The 22,228-nt window shown below is 28.3% G+C and overlaps 1 protein-coding gene across 1 annotated transcript; it reads right to left on the bottom strand.

The window, feature by feature from the left end:
- Nucleotides 1-18,540: 18,540 nt before the first annotated feature.
- LOC145835101 (spermatocyte protein spe-26-like) lies at nt 18,541-19,446 on the bottom strand. The gene has a single exon (XM_082942644.1). It carries the CDS (start codon nt 19,444-19,446, stop codon nt 18,541-18,543), a length of 906 nt encoding a protein of 301 aa, XP_082798770.1.
- Nucleotides 19,447-22,228: the final 2,782 nt, after the last annotated feature.

Raw genomic sequence — 22,228 nt, 5'->3', positions numbered from 1 at the left:
TAATATTGTAGTCGGGGTAGCCATTTTGCTTGTTAATCTGAAAGTTAAAAAAATTAGGTCAAGTATAAGTAAAAAATACATTCTGAAAATAAGAACTGGGTTTTTAGAAAATTCATATAAAATATTACATATACCACAATTTCGAACTTTTTAGTGTTTGTATTTACTTAATTTAAACCCGATATAAAACAATTAATACAATATTTAAAGTTTTATAACTATTATACTAGTATTAACTATTATCGTGTTTATAATCGAAGTAAATAAAATTGTAAACTTGATGAACTTAAAGATCAGTGCACATGAATAGATTTTTAAAGTTTACTACAGTGCCAAGTTAAGGCTAGCAATTTCAAGTTGAAAAACTGTAGTTTTGAATAAAAAACTTAAACTTATATCAGCTGTTTATTTATAATTAAAAAATTAATATTAATAAAAAAAAAATAGTTATGTGTAAAATAAAATAATATTTGAATTAAGTTTATTAAAAACTACATTTATAGTAGTTAGTATGTTCCAGTGATTTTATAAGTGAGGATAAGAGATGTGATAAACAAAAAATCGTTTTTTTAAGAACATTTCTGCACTTATAATTATAAAAACTCATATATTTACTCACAAAGAGTTTTATTTATAAACTTGATGTGAAACACGAAGTTAATAAAACTTTCAGTAAACAAGTTGTGACTAATTAAATTTTTCTAAGTTTATTAAAACTGATCACTACTAAAAACACTTAAAATTTCTAAAACAACAAATATAAATTATCTTTTTCGTTTATTTTCAAAAACAAGTTATCACTCTAGTAGATACGAAAAATGTTTGTTAGAGACATGTTTTAAGATAGCTAAGTTAAAGTGCACACTCGTATTTAGAAAACATTTGAATTTAATAAGGTTTCAAAGACTTTCAATAAATTAATCAGATAAAAAATATACTTAAGTTTGTTTGTAACACATACCGTAAACTAAATTGTTTGGGTAGGTTCAAATATGCACGAAGGGTCATTTTATCACAAAGATACTTTTGAACGGGTTGAAAACATTTTTTAATTTATATTTTATATTTTTCATTGGTTTTAATTTTATAGTCACTGTAACCCCTAACCCTCAGTCGGTATTTTTTATTGTTTTTTTTTTAATCAATTATTTTAATTTTAGTTTATTTTTATATTAATAGGTTTTACTAATTTTATTTTTATTTCTAGTATCACTGTTACCCATAACCCTTATCCTCATTGTTGCCATTAAGTCATTATTGATTCTTGAAATAGTTTTTAAAATGAGTCAGTAAAATGTGCAGTTTATCAATTTATACTCTTTGTATACTTAACTAAATACTTGTATCCCTAAAAACAATATATATTTGTTTAATTAATTTTATATTAAAATGATTTAACTGCAGAATGTGTAAAAACTGTGCAATTTAATAATTATTATATATATATATTAAACTACCTTTTTTATTTTTGTTACTTTTTATTTATATAATTAAAGTATACTAATAAAAGTATTTATTTAATTTGTTTTTTTATGTTTTAGTTATATTTAAGTACCACGAAATTATTCTACTAATATCTACATTTATTACTCGTTAAACCTAGTTAACCTATAAGACAAGGACAAGAACGGGATGTATTCAATTTGTTTGAAAAAACCATAAATTTAGTTATTGCATTGAATAAAATTAGTAAAGTATTTTGAACAACTTAACATACAATATTCAAAAAAAATTTAATTGTTTTATTAGTGGATTCTTTAAAAATAATCTAAAAAAAATGCATCTTAAGTAACAGTTAAGTTCATCTAATTTAAGTTAATTAAAAAGTTTCCTTATCAAAACGTTTTGATTAGAAATTAAAAATCTTTGTAGCACATAAAAATAAATTAGTTTGTCTAATATGAAAGTTTAGAAACTAATGTTTTTATAAAGAAACCAAATGAAAGTACTCTTTATAATATTGCTTTAAGTCTTTTTTTCCATAGAAAATATGACAAAGTTTTTTAGCACTTTGCAATCTAAGAATAGTTAATGATAAAATAAAACATTAAAACTGCTTATTTCAAATTGAAAAAAGCAAACATTGTATACATTTTACGGTACTTACAGCAGATACAAAATATTTAACTGCCTGTACAAAAAAAATCTATAATCAAAGTTCAACTTATAATGGTTTGGGGTGTTGTAATCGTTACAGCAGTTTTCTATTCTTTCTATTTTCAAGGAGTTTCGATATTATTTTAACTACCTACAAGGTATATTGTTTCCGTTATATCAATGTTAAACCTTACAAAGTTTTGTTTCTTTTATTTTTTTTTGATTTAATTTTTAGTTTGTTAAAGAAAATTAAAATAAAGTAAATTAGCAGATAATAAACTATGCGTTTTATTATATGCATTCCATAACATTATTGAGGTGAATTATTAAAAAACAACTGTCGCTCTGAGTTGGTGTCAGCTCCCTCGTCGAAAGGTGAGCCGCTAGATCGGTTACAAACGACCTAGTTGAAGACCGGGTTGCTGTGATACTTACAGCAGTTTTCCTTACAGAATTTGCGTGCCGGTGGTGCCAGGGAGGCAAGTCCGACCTCGGTCGATCACACCCATGTTCCGAACCCCTCAAATCCGCTGTTTGAAGCGATGTTCGCTACAACCATTCTTTAATTTTGTTCCCATTCGGCACAGGCTCAATCTTGCCAAATTTACAAAAAAAAGCTTGCTTAAATTGCCTGATAAGTAAGAAAACACTGTACTACTTTTTTTCTAACCTTCAAACTAAATTACCTAAAAATTGGCAGTTGTGTTTTATTTTATTAATATAACTCTATGTTCAAAATTTTAGTTTTAAACCACTTAGTTTAAAACCGTATTTAAAACATTAAGAATACTATAGCAAGAATGTTTCTAAATATCAATGTTCAAAACTATAAACCAGTTAACTTAAACAAATTTTTTTTTTATTTGAGAAAAAAACCAAATACATCGCGAATATTTATTATAGAACAAAATACTAAACAGTATAAAACTGCTTATCAGATATAGAATATTTCTTGCAATTTTTTCAAACTTTTAAAAAGTGATTTTTACTAATCTTTTTTTTTCAAATCTCAATCTATCTGTGTTAAGGTTAAAACAATAAAACTCACATGAACTAAATATACATATTTAGCAATTGGTATATAGTTTAGTTCTTTATTAACTTAAATAATAATAACAAAAATAACAAAAGCAGCGTTCAAATTTTTAAAAGGACATCAAGGAAGAATCAAGTATCTTTATAAATTTTAACAACAATAAAATATAACAAAAACAAACTTTGAAAACATAAGCAGCATTTAGCGGAATTTTATCAAATATTAAGTAAAAAGAAGAAGGATGGTAAACTTAGAAGTAAAAAATAAATCGAGAAGTTATTAAACTAATAAATACCATTTTCCACAAAAGTTTTGAACGATTTCAAGTGATCCATCTTGCCTACTATAAAAAAGTTTATGTTGCTCTGTTAAATAAAAATATATAGTAAGTATTAGCTAAATTTTCAGTAGAAAATTCACAGAAAAAAGTTTAAATATTAATATTATGTCTAAAATAGTAGTTTTATTTTTAACTGCGTGTTCCCCTATATTCTTAATTAAATATATAACAATAATAATAGTTATTTTAAATTTAAGCATGTTTAAAAGTATCTGTATTTGAACTGAAACTAAATAGAATTTATCTGAGGAAAATTTTGTACAAGAAAAAAATAAAAACCATTAGTAAATTATTTTTGAAAGTAAAACTTAATTTAAAATAACCCTTATAAATATTTTATGCATCTTTTTTAAAGTGAGAGTAACTAACATTTTTAATAATTAATAGCATGTCGTTTGATTTAAAGTTATTAGTTTTATAGATATTTTATAAATCATTTAGAGCAGCAAGTTTAGTAATTCACTTTTCTATCCGATTTTTAGCACTAAAAACGTTAAATTGTATTGCCGAATAATTAATTAACTAAACAATCGAAATTGACCATAAGCTATTTGATTGGTGAAAAGATTTGTTCTAAAAGCTAACCTTGTCAGCGTGCTCTTTGCTATTCGCATTCCCAATAACCACTAACGAGTTCTTGTCACCGTACTCTTTCTTAATGCGGGCGTACAGCGAGCTCTTGCCAACCTTGTGAGAACTGTACACGTCTGCAATGTCCACGTACCGGTCCAGACCGAACACCACGAGTTTGGAAGCCGTCTCCGACAACTTGCTGTTCGTACAAATCACTATCTTGGTTTCCGACCTGTTTAATGTGTTTTAATTTTTTGTTAAACTTAAATAACTTGTTAGATCATTAAATAAGGGAGTTTAAAAAGTTTGTTTTAAAATTACATCATTATATAAATCTTTTTGAGCTTTAAAGTTTATAAATACAAAAAAAAAACTTTAACAAAAGCAAAACATATTAAAAATTTTTGAGTAAAAAGTAAGCAAGATTAATATTTTAATAAGTTCTAAAACGGATTTTTGATATTTTAATTAGTACAGAAATTAATAATTACTTTTAATAGTTAGTAAGTAACAATTTAAACTTTTTAGATAGAATATCGAGAATAACGTTGGACACGTCCAGCCATTTCTTAGCCGGTCCGACCATCATTCGTTCCTTGTTTCTTGCACATTTCTCCTTTGCGTCTCCTACCTCGTTCCGTTCTCCTTGCCAGCTCTGGAACTTCCGGTAGGTGTTACGGATCATGCGGTACCTAAAATGTTGTGTGGACGATTTTGCATAAAAGCTCAAAAGTTATTTGTTTACAAGTCACCTATGTATGATAGAATAATTTTTCTTAATGCTATAATTTTATCAAACCAGGAAAAAGTTGTTACTTAAAAAAAAAGGAATCACTAAAAAATAAATATGTAATAAAAACTTTCGATATTAAAGAAGTACGCCAGCTTTTGAATAAAAGCAGTTGTATTTTGTTCCGGGTGCGTTCCAGGGGCATAAAGAGCAATATCGGGCGGTTTGAAACCATCTTGGGTGAAATCGTAAGTGGACAAGTCTAAGTACAAATTGTCATCGCCCGCAACATCTTCAACATTTGGCTGGCCGTAATTCTGATAAAATGTTTATTTTTAATGTTTTTTTTTAATGTTTTTTTTGTAACTGACTTGTCAATTTTGTCGAAAGTCTTTATTATATTGTTATTTTAATTATTTACTTTTATACCGTCTTTAGTATTGTTTTTACCACTGTAAGTTTTTTCGGCCGTTGAATTTAATATATTTATACCTATACATACACAGATTAAAAAAAAAATAATTATTTCATTTGGTTGATATAAAACAAAATGTACTACTTAATTATAATTAAGTAGAGAAATTAGAGGCAAATATATTAATGTGAATTAACTAACATTGTAAACCATACATTTTACTAAAATTCAGAACAAACTTCAAGATCTTTTTTGAAGAAGAACTTGTGTCCGATGTAGTTTATCATGTCAACGGACCATTCCAACAGCATTTTGGTGTCATTCTGTTCCTCATAACTCGATGCAAGCGTTATTGCTGCTCTAAACACTTTGATGTCCGGTATAAGAACGTCGTTTAAGTCGAAAATGTACACTTTCTGTAAATAACGTAAGTTTAATACAATAAGTAATATGTAATGAGTTATGTATATTGTTATGTATATGCGTAGAGCTTGACTAGTGTTTATAAATAGTTTTTTGATGAAGCACTAGTCAAAAGTAATTCGATATTAAATCTTATATGAACTTAAAAAAAATGAAAAATATTTAGCATAGCATGTTGCACTTAGCAGTTAATTTAACTAACTAATAATACAACAACATTTTTCCTTGCCAGCTTGAGCTACATAACAGTCCTTTAAATACGAATTATGTAAAACTAAAATTCTATTTTTAGTTTAAAACAAACTTTTTTAGGTGGAGGTACTATAGCTTGCTGGGTACTATAGCTTAATCTTGGTGGCTTGTTGAAACAGTTTGCTGGGTATTTCATCTCAGAATTCTTAAAAATTGGAGCTAAAAGTTATTGATTGAACTAAATTCATTGTTTACTTTCTGTTGCTAAATTTAAGGAAAATTACTAAATCAAGTAATATAAATAGCCAACTTAATGTTGCAAATAAAAATTAAGATATATTTGGAGAACAAATCACTTAGTTTTTGTTTAGTTAAAACTATTATTTTTATTTAATAAATTAAAACTTACTTTTTTTTGCTGCAGTTAAAAGATTTTTGTTTTCATTTCGTTCCAAATCCAAAGTGATCCAAAAAAATTGATATAAATTTGTACGCAAAACATTTGTAGAGAAAATCATAAAATTAAAAATTACATACTTAATAAAGAGAAAAATTTTGCTGAATGCTGATTAAAATTTATATAATAAACTTATTAAAACTAACTATAGTAACTTATCTTGCACGTATGTATACAATAAAGATGAATTAAATTAATGCTGTAGACTTTCAAAAGAAAACTAAATTAAATAGCTTAATTAGAAATAAAACGGTTAAATTTAGTGAAAATAGTTTGCAATCAAAATCAATTTAAGTTATGTGTATTCAAACATTTAAAATGCGAAGTTTACAATTTCAACTACAAACCTTCAGTTATTGACAACAATGTATACGTTTTCATTTGTTGTGGTACCAAATTATCCCCATTTTTCAAAGTAGCCGTTTGGTTTAAAACAGCTGGCTGGTTAGAATTGGCTCGGTCCACACTAGCTTTATTGTCTGTATTAGCTATGTTGTCCACACTAGCTTGATTGTCCACACTACTAGCTTGATTGTAAACAATCGAACTGTTGCTTGATTTGGGCTGATTTAAGTTTGACGGCTGGTGGTTATTGGAGGTACTCATCTGAGAGTGAGTTGCACTTCTTGCCCGGGGGCTACTTGAAAAGCTTAATTTAGGGCCAATAGGTATCGGGGGGTTATTGGAAACAAGTGTCGGGGGTTGAGGAACTTGAATTTGGTTAATAATTATATAGTTTCTTGCTTTGGGTTGATTCACCTTTTTGTTTACCATCATAAAAAATCTAATTAACTGGAGTACATATGATTGTAAATTATTAAAAACTGATTAACGAAAGCTTACTGTTGTTAATGTTGTTGTAATTAAAGATGCTTTTATTTGACATTTTCTCTTTTTTAGAGATTTAGAATATTTTTAAAGTATTCTAAAAAGTATTTTGTAATGGAATTTATTTTTTTAATTTAAGTTTCTTTATCTACTTTAACAAAAAGCTAGTTAAATTAACAATATATAGCATCATTTTTACTATTTACTTATTAGCATTTGTTTAAAAATTGATTAGAGCCTAATACAATTTACTTTTTAATCCAGAATAAGTTAACTAACCAAGTTAAAATTTTAGATTCTGTATTTTAAATTGATTTTAAAAAAACTCATGCTAACTAAGGTTACTCTAATACTTAATATTGTAATATAAATTACACAAAACCTTTGTTAAGAACTTTAAGTATGTCTAACTAAGTAAAATTAATCTATATATCTGTATATATATCTTATAAAATAAACTAACAAGTGGCATTAACTTTACACTTAATTATAATTAAGTCAAAAAAAAGCTTTTATTGAACAACTTGTTTTTTAGTCATTTGTATACTAAAACTTTTTATAGATAATCAAGTAATCATTGTAAAATGATACCAATGAACTTCTTGTATAATGAACAATGATTAAAACAACTTCTTCATTGATGCTTCATTCAGTTTATGTATAAATAAATAATAGTGGGTTACATCAAAACATACAATTTCAATTGCGCATAAAAGTGAAGTGAATAATAATTACCAAAATTAAAAAGCTTTCTGATTTGCAAGTTTGATAGTCTCGTTTACTATTTATTTGCTGAAAATACTTACAAGTCTGACTTTTTATATTAAAATAATTTTGGAAAAAAGATACATCTCTAGCTCTTACTTAACCATTTTTTTACTTTCTTTAACAAATTTTATTTTTCAGTTTCAAGATTTTATATATAAAGAAAAGCACTATCAAATACTTTTTACCTTCTGATTTATTTTTATAATGTTTTGTCACTAACATGACTAAAACTGATATCGAATAACTGCGGCCCGCGAGAGCTTAAATTTTTTTTTTTAATTAATATAACACAACTTTTTTGTGATAAAAACTTACAACTAGGTTCTATATTTAATAAATACTAGCTAAAGTTGCTCTAATATTAGTTTTCAACACACTTTCGACTCAAAATAGCAGTTTTATTCTGATCTATAAAAGTATTTCAAATAACTGCGACACACTATAGCTCTTTCGATATAGTACGGCATGCAAGCAACTTTTACTAAGAAATTTGGCCCTTGACTTATAACAGGATGCCGACCTTAGGACTACGTAATTTACTAGCTTATTTCTAATAATTTTAATTATTCGATTCTTAGAAATTTAAAGTAAAGTTAAAGTTACTTTAAAACTCATTTTAAACTTCATAATACAATTCAATTAAACAAAGTGTATTACTTCAACAAACTTTTATATTGAAAAAACAATGTTTTATCAGTTTAAAGCTTGCATATGTAAGTAAAACTCCTTGATATCTATTGTTAAAGTCTAAAATTCCGTCACTTGTATATTTTGTAACACGATGAAACTTTTTGTTTACATACAACTTGTATTAAAGTTTTCAAATTTACAACTAGAGTTGTTTTTGTATACTAATTGTTATAAAACCATTAAAATTATTGAAAAATAATCTAGTACCACAAAACTTATAGTTACTTTTGGTATATTGAAGTTTTAACAATAAATTTCAAATAAGCTTCACACTTAAGATGTCATACTTTATACAAGTATGACAAAAGTCAAATTGAGTTTATTACTTAACTTTTAGATATTATTATTTTTATTCATAAAAAAAGCTCTTAAGCATAGTATCTACACATCTAATTTTATTAATGAACATTATATCTAACTACTCAAATTTAAAAAAAAAACTATACTTTATAAATAACATTAATTTTTTTATATTTCTATATCATTTTGAAGTAAATTAATTACAAGTAGAAGGCTGTATCTACCGCTTTTTAAAGTTATGCTTAACAAATAATTTAAATTGACAAAAAATTAAGTTTATGTCGAATGCTTATTAAAGTAATATCAAATATGTAGCAAAATTTTATTATTTAAAAACGACTACAACTTGAGCATTATTTTGTAATTTATAAACAAATAAACCTTTTTCTTTTTTAAGGTGTTCAGAAACAGAATCTTTACGGTCTGTAACTTCTTAGTTCTGTTTTGTTTTATTTATATTAGAACTATTATTAAAAGTTAACCTAATCAAATAAGAACTATTTTAACTGGTTTGTGTCTTTTTCATTTTTTTACTTCATTATTTACTCACTGAATAAGAAATAAGTCATTTAACCAAACATCTTATTTTGTATAGTTAGCAGTATTTATGTTGCTAAGTATATATATATATATAAGCTATTTCTAGTACAACTTTTAGTTCTGAAAACCAATTTATATAATATAAAACAAGTAAAATCATTAATAGAACAATTGGATACTTGTTAGACAACTAACCTTTCAAAAGTACGCCTCGACACCCAGTAAAAAGGTCTTAATGTTAAAATAACAATAATAGTAAGTAAAATACAAGTAGTAATATTTGATTAGGAATAATACTATAGACATAAATTTAATTTTACCTGAACACATAAATCACATAAAAACATAGTTAAAAAAAGGATCGGGTGTATTATATAAAATTAGACATATCTTCAATAAAAATCATTACATAAAATCTTAGGTTCTTTGTCTATGACCAGTACTAAATTTTAATCATTGTACTGGGGAAGAGAAATTAAAAAGTTCATAAATGGTAATAATCTATTCATAAATAGAGCACTTAGATGTATACATTGTAAGAAATATGACGGTAGTGTAAAATTGATAAAATTAAATAATATTTATTAAATGTTATATGTCTGTATCTATATGATTTAGGTTTGTTTATGCTTAAATTAAAAAGAAATATCTTACTACCTAACTTTAATTACTTTTAAAGTACATACTAAAAACATTCAAAATTAGTTTTAAGGATCTTTGGAAACAAGCTTTTTCCTCCCTACGATAAACAACACAGTGATCATAATTAGCTCGCCTACTTGAGAAGTAAATTAATGATTGAGCTATAAATTATGTTCAAAAAGTCGAAGTCATTTGGTAGGTTCCAGGATAAACTTTTGTTTTTATCAGATAGTGTTTATTAAGGTTAGAAGTGAGTACTGCTAACATTCTGTTACCTTAGTTTAAGGAGAACAACAACGTTCCTTTTTTAAAAGCCAAATAATTTGTGTCATAAATCAAATTGTAGAATGCAATATCAGAGGTTCAGTCTAAGTTGCAGGTATTTTATTTGGCTATTGTTTAGATTACTTGTTAAGATTAAATTTATGAACTAAAATCAAATTATATTAAAAAAAGTCTTACTTACTCGCTTGCCTATGTAAAAATATAATTGTAGATGTAGCCGTCTTTATCGTCTTTTAAAGGGGTCGGCACAATTTCGCTCAGGAAAGGATTTTCGATGGACTCAAACACGCTTGTTTCGATGTAGTCAAGTTTTTTAACGGTTTGAAGCGATTGCTAAATCAACACGTTTAATATTGTGTCCTCAAGCCACGCGAAATCGTCTACTATCGACCAGAGGTCCCTGTAGGTGAGGTTTGAGTATTCGCTTTCGATTTCGAACGCAAAACAGTTGACGATGTTGGCACCCATCCGCAAGTTTTGCTGCAGTTGAACACGTTCGAGGTAATTAACCCAGTCAGATAATTCTGCTTTCCTCAGAAACTGGTTTTCTTTTAACCCGGTGCAAAGTATCAAGAATTTTATCATTTCATCTTCTTGTAGGATGGTGCGACAGTACGGCTCAGGTTTTGCACTAAAAGTTCCTTCAGTCGCATCCGAAGACGATGAACCAATGTTGTCTGTTAATGCGGCACTGTCAACCGGGCAACTCTGGTTTTTCCATTCAGTGACGTCATCACTCGGTACTTTCTCTTCAGTGATGTCATCTGTAAATTTCTCCAAATCAGTGACGTCATCTCTTGGATTTTTCTTCTCAGTGATGTCATCAGTGACCTTTTTTACTTCAGTGACGTCATTACTCGAATTTTTTTCTTCAGTGATGTCATCCTTCTGATTTGTTGTTTTGATGGCGTCAGTACTTGGCTCTCATTTTTCGATGACGATATCGTACTTTTGAAAAAGATTTTCAACAATATGACGTTTATTTGTGTCTTTTTCATCATAAGATACTATAGGGTTGTTAAAATATTCCATTATTTATTTTATTTGTTGTAACTTCTGTAAAAATAGATTACAATACTAACGTAAGTAATCAAAGCTCCTTTTAAATATTCATCATTTAATAATAAACACAATTTAATCAATTAAACTTTTGCAATACATAAAATACCTATAATACATTTATCAGTTGTAAAAGCCCTTAAGGAGTTAAACAAAAAAAAACTTTTAAATAATTAAATAAGAAGAAAATTAAGTTTAAGAGCTTATAAGTACATTTAAAACAGCTTACCAAAGAAAAGTCAAAATTCTAAATTGTCAGCTATAAAAAGTCCAGTAACAAAAGTTGTTCCGATTCTTCAGAACCTGTTCAATCAGTGTGTTGAAAATCATTATCATCTTTGGAGTCACTATCTCCGTAGCTCTCATAAACGAGCTTTTGAATGCTATACGACTCGCTATCCGAACTTTCTTCTTTCACATACAGTCCGGTGCTCGTCAGCAACAAATTAATGAACAATTTACAGCTGACCTCAGGTTCATTGTGCACTACCACATCCCAAGGAACGATGGGAAAAATATTGTGTATCTGCAACGCGTATTCCAAGCATAGAACACCCCAGTTGCAGATGTCCTTTTGAAGGGTGTGGCAAATCGTCACAACCTTCCACTCGCGACTTTTGAAGTTCCACCTCGTCGATTGTTTCCTAGCGTTTTTCTAGTTGTGGTGGTTCGTTCTGAAGGCCTTAAGAAGTTGCTTAGAGAAACCCGGAACTCCTTTATCATCGGATCCAAAACGTACATGGTTTGATTATTAAGTCTCAAGTAGACAAAAATCCAGTGGTTCCCATCGACGTTTTTCACAGCAATGTACCCGTTTTTTTCTTTGAAAAGCGTAGGAGTGGTACCAGTTAAATGAGGATTTTCCAAAGCCTAGAGAATGCTAGCTTCAATGAATCCTAACTCTCCTTCCTTTGTTATATGTTTGATCACCGCCGTTATAACGCTGTCCGACAACCACTCGTATTCGCACACTAATGAATAGAAGTCTTTAAACGTGAGGTTTATGAAGTCTTCTTTTGCTTTGTACACAAAGCACTTCAGCGCGTTGTCGGTCCACTTTGAATCCTTCTTAGCCTGTTCGAAGTGATTCACCCAGAAGGATTTTTGTTTCGAGTCGTTGTAACCGTTAGCTTCTATTGTATCGATCAGCAGGTTGAATTTCAAGACGCTATTATTTATTTGCTCAGTTTTTGTGACGTCAATGCTTGTTTCTGCAACCTTCATTATGACGTCACTTGGTTTCTTAGCTTTCGTTGCATCACCACTTTGATGCTCGTCTTCCGTGATTTTATACCTTGAACGCTTGATAGTGATGACGTCATCGTGGATTTCATTTTGATCTACTGGTTTATTAACGTTGTTAATTGCATTAAAAATATAAAAGTTGACGTCTTATTCCTCATAAGATGCTGAGTGATCTTTAACGCCTTCCATAGTTTCCATAACTTTACATTATTTATAAAAGCTGTGAAAAAAATCAAGTAAATTTTGTAAAATTGTTTAACTTAAAGATATTAAAACTTAAAATGTTTTTTTTCTATTCTAACAAGTTATCTACCGGATCCACTAATTAAAATTCGGATTTTATTTTTAAATTACGATCCGAAGCTATTATCTAATTTCAGATCCGGCAGAATCCGGATTTTAGATGTTTTACGTTTTATCCTATTAGTCCTGTAAGATTGTCAAATATACTTTGTATCCTAAAACTAGCCTGAGTTATCCCGATATTTTTGATATCCTTAAAAAAAAATCTGTTTTCTACAAACTTATACCTTAAAAACCTTTTTTTTTTAAAAACAATAAAAAGTATGAAGTATTTGCTAATTTTGATCTTATTAAACTTATGTTGTAATCATTTGTTAAAGTTTAAATAGAGAAATCCACAGGGCTAAAAGAAAATTAAATTAAATTTGAAAATCAAGTTTATCAATAACATTGGTTATATAAAACGAAATAAGTAAGAAAAAAGTATTGTTACTTCTTAATTTTATTCTCATTTGATACTAAAACCGGTTGTGAAGTTTAAAAAAGAAAATTAACTAACAAGAGATTTTTATAAAAAACTTAGTTAGCACTAGTTTTAAAAAAGTTTTCAACTAGGCATTAAATTGTAAAAAATATATAGCAAACTAAAAAAACATCCAGAGTTATTCTGAATGCTCTTAGTATACTGAGTTTATGGTTGCCATTCTTGTTTAAAACAAAATTTAAGCTTAAAAACAATTTTTTTACGTACAGAGTAATGTGTTTAAAATATTCAGTTACTATAACCTTTATAGGCAGCAGTTGCTTAATTAATTTTTTAACTATTCACCGAAGCATTTTGTACTATTGTATACTATTTTTCATCTAAACCAGGGCTCAAAGGAAATTTAATTTGTAGAATAAAAAAATGTAAAATAAGAATTTTGTTGAACAACTGTTGTTTTTAAAAGAGGTTTAGTAATCAAATATTAAAAGAGTTGTATTTGTAGAGTTTATACGTTATTTAATATATTCAAATAAGAACTAATTAGTCTATTTTGTTTGACTAATTTTATACATATTACATATTTAAAACACAACAATCTTAGTACATAAAGCTAAAAGAACAGTTCAAAACAACACTAAAAATTTGGGAAGAATACTTACAACAAAGACCAGCTCCTAATCGTATAGATTCTTTTATGAAAGCTTCAAGTACAAGCCAGTTTTTAAAACATAAAAAAATTTGATTCAACTTTTAAGATACTGTATTTTTTTAAAAAGTTTATTAAAACATTTTAGGTCAATTCTTTCGGAAATTTCAAAAAATCACTAAAAATCGATTTTAACCTTGATATGAGCTAGAGACCTAAACTTTTAGAAAACTTTCCTTTAATAGATAAAAGTTTGATTTCAACATTTTAATTTAAAAAATGTTTGAAAATAATTCTATAACAAATAAAATTGGTGGAATAAAAGTTGCGTTTTGCAATATATAATAAAACTTTGCGTTCAACCTATTTTGATTTTAGTAATGGACTTTTTATTAAAATTGAAGAAGAAGGTATGTTTTTCATGAAATAGTCTTTTTTTTTCGCGTTTTTGGTTTGCGTTTTATATTAGAAACCTATTGAGCACACCGACTTTGGTCACTTATATCTCAAATGCCACTTTTTTTTTTTAAATGGCTGATAGCTCAGATAAAACTCTAAAATACATAATCAACTTGTAAAAATTAAGATGTACCATCTCCACCCATTACTTGATATTTTTAATGTCTTTTCTTTAAGAAGTGACAATGCTTTGTCTTTTGATTGTTTTAAAACTGCAACAGGATTTTAAAGGTTTAAGCGTATATAAAATTTTATACGTACTACTTTTTTTCGTATGTCGCAAAATATTTACAACTTTTAACTTAATTTTTTTTACCTCAAGAATTATATAACAAAATTATATATGTAAATACAGAAAAAATTAGAAACATTTTAAAAATATTTTATTCATTTAAAAAACTCTATGTACTTAGTATCTACACATCTATTTTACATGAATAAAGTTTTTGTTAAACTAAAAAAATGCTTAACAAAACACTATACTTTATAAGATAACACTAATTTCTTATATTTTTATATTGTGTTAAAATAAATTAATTAACAGTATAACGCTTTAACTTCCGCTTTGTAAAGTTATGCTTAATAAATAAGTTTACTTGAAAAAAATTAAGTTCATGTCGAATGCTTATTAAAGTTATAACAAATATGTAGCAAAATGTTATTATATAAAAACGACTACAACTTGAGCTATATTTTGTAATTTATAAAATAGTAAACTTTCATACTTTTCAAGGTATTTAGAAACATAATTTTCACGATACGTAACTTATTTGTTCTGTTTTGTTCTATTTATATTAGAACTGTTATTAAAAGTTAAACTAATCAAATAAGAACTATTTTGACTGGTTTGTGTCTTTTTCATTTTTTACTTTATTAATTACTCACTGAATAAGTAATAAGTTATTTAACCAAACTTTTTATTTTGTATAGTTAGCAGTATTTATGTTGCTAAGTATATATATAAGCTATTTCTAGTAGAACTTTTAGTTCTGAAAACCAATTTATATAATATCAAATAAGTAAAATCTTTAATAGAACAATTGGATACTTGCTAGACACCTAACCTTCAAAAGTACGCCTCGACACCCAGTAAAAAGATCTTAATGTTAAAATAACAATAATAGTTAGTAAAAATACAAGTAGTAACATGTATTTAGGAATAATGCTATAGACAGAAATTTAAACTGATCTGAACACATAACTCACATAAAAACAAAGTTAAAAAGGAATCGGGTGTTTATAATAAAATGAGGCTTTTCTTCAATATAAATCATTACATAAAATCTTAGATTCATTGTCTATGACCAGTACTAGATTTTAATCGTTGTACTAGGGAAAAGAAAACTACAAAGTTTATAAATGTTGATAATGTTCTCATAAAAAGAGCACTTAGATGTATACATTATAAGAAATATGGTGGTAGTGTAATATATATAAAATTAGATAAAATGTATTAAATGATATATGTCTGTATCTATATGAATTAGTTTAGTTTGTTTATGTTTAAATTTAGAAATAAAATTTACTAGCTAACTTTAATTACTTTTAAAGTACGTACTTAAAAAATTCAAAATTAGTTTACGGGATCTTTAGAAACAAACTTTTTCCTACCTACAATAAACAACAACAGCGATCATAAAAAGCTCGCCTACCAAAGAAGTAAATTAATGACTAAGATACAATTATGTTTAAACAATCGAAGTCATTTTGGTAGGTTCCAAGATAAACTTAATTTTTTTATCAAACAGTTTTTATCAAGGTTAAAAGTTAGTACTGCTAACATTTTGTTACCTTTGTTTAAGGAGAACAACACTATTACTTTTTTAAAAGCAAAATATTTTGTATCATAAATTGATTTGTTGGGACGTAAATTGCAGGTATTTTATTTGGCTTTTGTTTAGATTACTTATAAAGATTAAATTTATGAACTAAAATTAATTTATATTTAAAAAACTAATCTCACTTAATCGCTTGCCTATGTTAAAATTTAGTTATAGATGTATTCGTTGTACCAAAAGTTAAGCACATAAACGATAGTCTGAGATTACTTTTTTAAGTAAAATTAAAATAATTAAACCTACATTTTTCTAAAGATCAACTTTAAATAAAAAAATTGTATTGACAAATAAAGCTTGTTTTGTTAAATTTGCATTTTTAGGCTTAGAAAAGTATTTAAATATAAAATTTCAAATTATAAAAAAAGAAGGTAATTTGTTGTTAGTACCTTTTTTTTTTATAAGTTCATAGTGTGTAAGTGTTACGGTTCTTATTTTTAAATTTTTACATATATATTTTTTTTTTAAGTAAAGTTGAGTGTATGGTTTAATTTCTAAGTTTAAAAAGTAAATAACATTCTTATATAGTTTATTTTACTTTTTATCATGTAGCTAAGTTTGTCTTAAACTGATTCAATTACAATAGTAAGTAGAAAATAAATTGTTAATATATTGTTATAAAATACTATAAAAACTTAACATTATACATGTCAGCTTCTTTAAAATTTACTTCTTTAAATAAGCTGAAACCCATTTTTTAAATATTTTAATGCTGTTAGGTTTATTGTTTATTTCGTTTTATAAGTAACAATATTGTAAAACATATTAAAACTTTAAACATTAAATATATAAGCTGTATTGATAACTTTAATACTAATGATAATGAAAATATCCATATCAATAGTACTAATAATAGTGTAGATTATAATAATCAACGTATAACCAGAAGTATTTCTAAAATGATAAAAGAAAACTTAGAACAAGTAAGTGATAATAGCGCTAAAAGTATAAGCAAAATGCATAACAATAAAACTATAAATAAATATTTAAAACCAACTAACCCTAATAGTAATAAGTTAAGTAATATGCCTGAAACATGTGATTGCCGTAAATTTAACAAAGATAACTGCCCATTAAAAAGTAATTGTTTAATTAAAAATGTAATTTTTAAAGTTAAAGTTGAAAGTAAGAGCCCAGATAAAGTTTATATCGGAAGTACAGCAGGTAGTTTCAAGGATAGATATGCTAACCATAAACATACTTTTGAAAATATAAATAAAAAACAAAGCACGCGTTTATCGGATTATGTCTGGAGCTTTTTTCACAGGTACGGTAAAAGGCCAAACATGGAGTGGAGTATTGTTTCAAAGATCAAACATGCATCTAACGGAGTAAGTAGAATTTTCCCAACTTGCAATACAGAAAGAGCAGTAACTGCAGCAGAAGATAAAGACCTACTTCTGAATAAGCGGCAAGATTTATCGAATATTTGTCCCCACAACCGACGATTCTACTTTAAACAACTAATTCTACTTTGTCTACTTATGTACTAATTTATTTCACAATACTCACATTACAATTACATACACTTGCAAGCTTAATACTTCAAGGTTTTAAGCTGTATAAATTATTGACCAATTTGTTAAATTTATTATGGCGTAACATTTCTGCACAACTCAATTTAATTTTCATTTTAAAAACATGCCTATTCTTAGAGCTTTTTGAGGTTAGTGCCTACTTTTATTAAATTTGTAGTTTTTGTAGACAATTTTATAGTTTTATGTTTTTATCCCAAACTTTGTTTTTAAACCATAAATTTCATTTATAGTTACTACCTACATAAACACTAAACATAATTATACATGCTTTTTCTGCTTTTTTTTAATGTGTGTTAATATTTTATAGACTCCGTAGATCTGTTCTTAAATTTATATGAGAGCAGTGAAACGCCGTTAGTTGAAATAAAGTTTTAGCACAAGAACATCTGTGGTAACTTTAGATTATAAGTATATTACAACTTTAATTCAAACAATTTTAGCACTAAAATTATCAACACTTAATAGTTGCTTTCTGATAGTAAACAGTCTTCTTTGTAAAATAGCATAACGCAAAAAATTTTTGACAAATATTTTCTAAAACAGTAAAGAGTTACCTTATATCGAAATAATAATTTATTCAACAATTAAAACTAAACATTCTGAAAAGAAGTTAATCAACTAAACAAGCGCAAATATACATTGAGGCTTTCACATCACAGACAATTTGATTTTGACTTACGAGCGTGCGCGGGAAAGTTGCTGTGAAAATATGTTACTGAGTTTTTTTTCCACCAAACATCGCAGGAACTTCTACAAACGCGTACTTCGAGGACATAGTTGGTGTTACGTCACAATTTTCAACCGACCAATCGCGTGCTTCCGCGTCGTAAACCGCCTTTTTCCAACAGCCTTCCAAAAAAACTACCACCTTGCTTCCACGAATCGAAACAGCGCACGCGCGCAGACCGAGGTTGACTTTCACGGGCTGCGTTTTCAGAAAAACGAAGCGGTTGCAAACGTAGTCAAAGACCTCGCAGGTCGCAGGCCCACCACCGAACACAAACAACTTGTTTCCGATGGCCGCCACCTGACAGTCCGTTCTTTGCTCGATCATTCTCGGCATGAAACCCCACTCGTCGGCTGCGCTGTCGTACGCTTCCACGCTCGACAAAATCCTCCGGTTTTGGATGCCGACCGGATCCTGAATTCCGCCGCACGCCACAACCTTGCCTCTGAAAACCGCGCTTCCCGCTTGCGTCCTTGCCTCGCACAGCCCTCCAATTTCCTCCCACCCGTGAGTTTTCGCGTCGAATCTGATGCAGCGAGCTTCTGACCATGTCTGAGAACCGTCATCGTCATAAATAAACATCCAAGAGCCAATAACGTAGATGTGGCCCATGAAGGTGCACAAGCCGAAGTAGGTTGCAACCAGGTCCAGATCGGGCAGGTCTTGCCACTCTTGGCCGCCCACCGGCAACTTTTTCACCGCGACGTTCTGCACGTCATCTTCACTGCCGCCGAAAACGTAAACGCAGCCGTCCACGCACGCCGAAGCCCAGAACTGCCGGTATTCAGGAAACTCCAAATCTGCGCATTTCGTCACCGAGCCGTTTCTTCCGTTGATCCGCTGCACGGGCTGGGTCATGCTGCATAAGTTCCTGCCGCCGACGACCACCATGTCCAAGTCGCCGCAGCGCCTCGGCTCGATCTCCTTGTTTTGGGTTTTCCCCTTCAAGACGTCGTCGATCAGCGAGCAGCAAGTTTCGCATCTCCGAAACGCCAAAGACTTGAATACTTGCGCCTCTCCGCACCTCCGAAGCTCACCCAGTGGTCGGCGACGCGAAGCACCTCCATCTCCGACGTGACGTTCAGCTTCGAACTGGACAGAATTGCGCTCAACAGCGCGAAGTCGAGGTGCAGGAAATTTTGGCTTCCGGCAACTGCGACAAAGAAGCGCTCCATGCAGCGCAAAGTCGCTTTTGAAAATGAGGGCATGCCGAACGTTTTCGCCACCTTGTGGTAAGTCGCCACGTTTTCGACGCTCATTTTATCGCTCATGAGCTCGACGATGTCTCGTTTCACGCTTTCGTCTAAAATGAAATGTTCGGGTTCGAAACGCTGAAATGTTTTGCTCCGGTCGTTTCTCGTTGTTCCTATGAATTTTTTTCAAATTAGATTAGTTGCAGCTGTACGCTTTAGTTTTAAGCCAAACTCAGTCGATAACAATACAGACTACAAAATTAAATGGGAAATATTAAACAGGACAAAATTAAAATTCAATACTAAATTCGGCTGCAAACTTTGTAACTTAGAAAAAATAGAAATCGAAAAATAAGATAAGAACGTAACACTAAACAAGAAAAGCGAAAGACAAAACACATGCATCCATTATCAATTACTTTTTTGACAAAATTAAAACCAACTAAATATTAAAATAAAATAAAATCGAAGCGGCAAACACGAGTATTTTATAGCATTTTATAACATCTTTCACAACAGCCTAAAAAATTTTTCTAATAGCTTAAAACATTCTTCCAAAATAACCTTTTTAAACTTTCCTAAAAAGCATAGAATAACATTTACAGCGTATTTCAAATTCAACTAATCGTATAATAAACTGTACCATTACTACGTCATAATTACTATAAAAAATTCTAAAATCGAAATTTCTGTTCACTATTATAATAAACTACAACTCACTGACGATCACATGAAATTTTACATTTCAATGTGTGAAACAGCTGTTTGAATTATAGTTTTTATATAAATAAATAAATATATATATATATATATATATATATATAGTGTTTGATGTATCTGCTCTTTAGTTCACAAAAAATTACCTTTTTTTCTAGTTAGACATTTAAAATAAACACAAGATAAGCTATTAAGTTCTTAATTTTTTTTATTATAAATTTTGGTAGCTTTAAGACATAAAATAAATATAAACTTTTTAAACTTAAAAAGTTTCAATTCCATTTTTTAATTTAGAATAAAGCTAACAGGTTAGACATTAAATTTTGATATTTATTGTAATATTGTAATTTTGATAAAAATTATGACACAGCTTGAAATTCTTATCACTTGTGTTTCTTTAAAAGTAAATAAGACTTGTGTTTTTAAAGATATCAACAAGTTAGAATAATTCTTTTTTTTCTTAAAACTTTGTTAGCCACATAGAATTAAGAAAAATTTATTATCTATATAAAATTAATAGCTTTTGAATTCATATTTAAGAGAAACAGTTTTGTACTAATAATCATATAACTTATTTTAACTGAAGTTTTACTATTTGGTTTAAATCCATTTGACGTATACAGACAAAGTGTAAACTTTAATTGAAACTATTTTTAATGTTATTCTACACTTTTTTGTGTTAAAAGCTAAGCAAGCAATAGTTCAATAAAGTACTCCTACCATCAGTTTAATTATAACCCTTCTCTTTTAGTACATCGATATGTTTATAGTAGTACAAAAATCACTACTTTTTTTACATGTGTCGCCACTGATTTTCAACATTGAAAATATTAGATTATAAGTATTTTTAAGAAGTCATTTAGACTCCTAAGGACCTGACCACTGTTATTTAAAGCAAAAAAATGCAGAATATTTATTGGAGCCTTTTTGCTAAATTGCTTAAATTACACACATAAAAAGTACAACTCTTAAAAAACTAACCATAAAAAAGTTCTACCCTTAGTTTTTCAACTATTTTATAACTATTTTGTACAATTTTTACCCTAAATGAATTTATGAAGTCGTCAAAATATTTGAGCGTTATTTTATGCAAAATTGTTGCAAATATAGACATAAAAAAAAATCTTATAAAAAGACCTCAAAAAAAATTCACTCCTTAATTTTACATTGACTATAGCAGTACATATCAGCAATGCAATTATCACTTAGCTCGATATATTTTTAGGGAAAGTATTTATAAAAAAATAAAAATAAATAAAAATGGTAAGTTTTCAAACTAGCGCAACCTGCTTCAAAAACGTTGTTTTCATTTTCCGTTTTTTTCTTTGCCAATACTTTTTCAGTACTACTCTTGCACAGTTTCACAAAAGTATTGTTTTCAGGCCTTCCAATAGCTTTACCACAGTCGAGTAAATTTCCAGTTCCTTCCACAAACGCTTTTTCAAAGTGATCGAGTTCGCATCTTTTCGCTGGTATGTCTTGGTTTTGTTTAGACATGTTATTTTTCATTTTAACTTCTTAAAGTCTAAAAAAAAATTGATAAAATATAGATGATAAACTTGATTTGAAATTGAAAAAACAGCTTGGTTTACTCCATCAAGTTTGAAAAAATATTTACTACTAAGTTAAGAATAATGAGTAATACATTAAACTTATTTTCAATAGTGCTTAAATTAATTTATTGCAGTTTTACAGTTATTTAGTAATTTTTAGTTCAGTTTTGGAAATTTAAGCAAGGTAATATCTATTACAAGTCCGCTCAG

Source organism: Thalia democratica, chromosome 1 (genome assembly GCF_965202585.1).
Source record: "Thalia democratica chromosome 1, ktThaDemo2.hap1.1, whole genome shotgun sequence".
NCBI classification, from domain to species: Eukaryota; Metazoa; Chordata; class Thaliacea; order Salpida; family Salpidae; genus Thalia; species Thalia democratica.
This window is presented reverse-complemented; position numbering and strand designations above follow the sequence as displayed.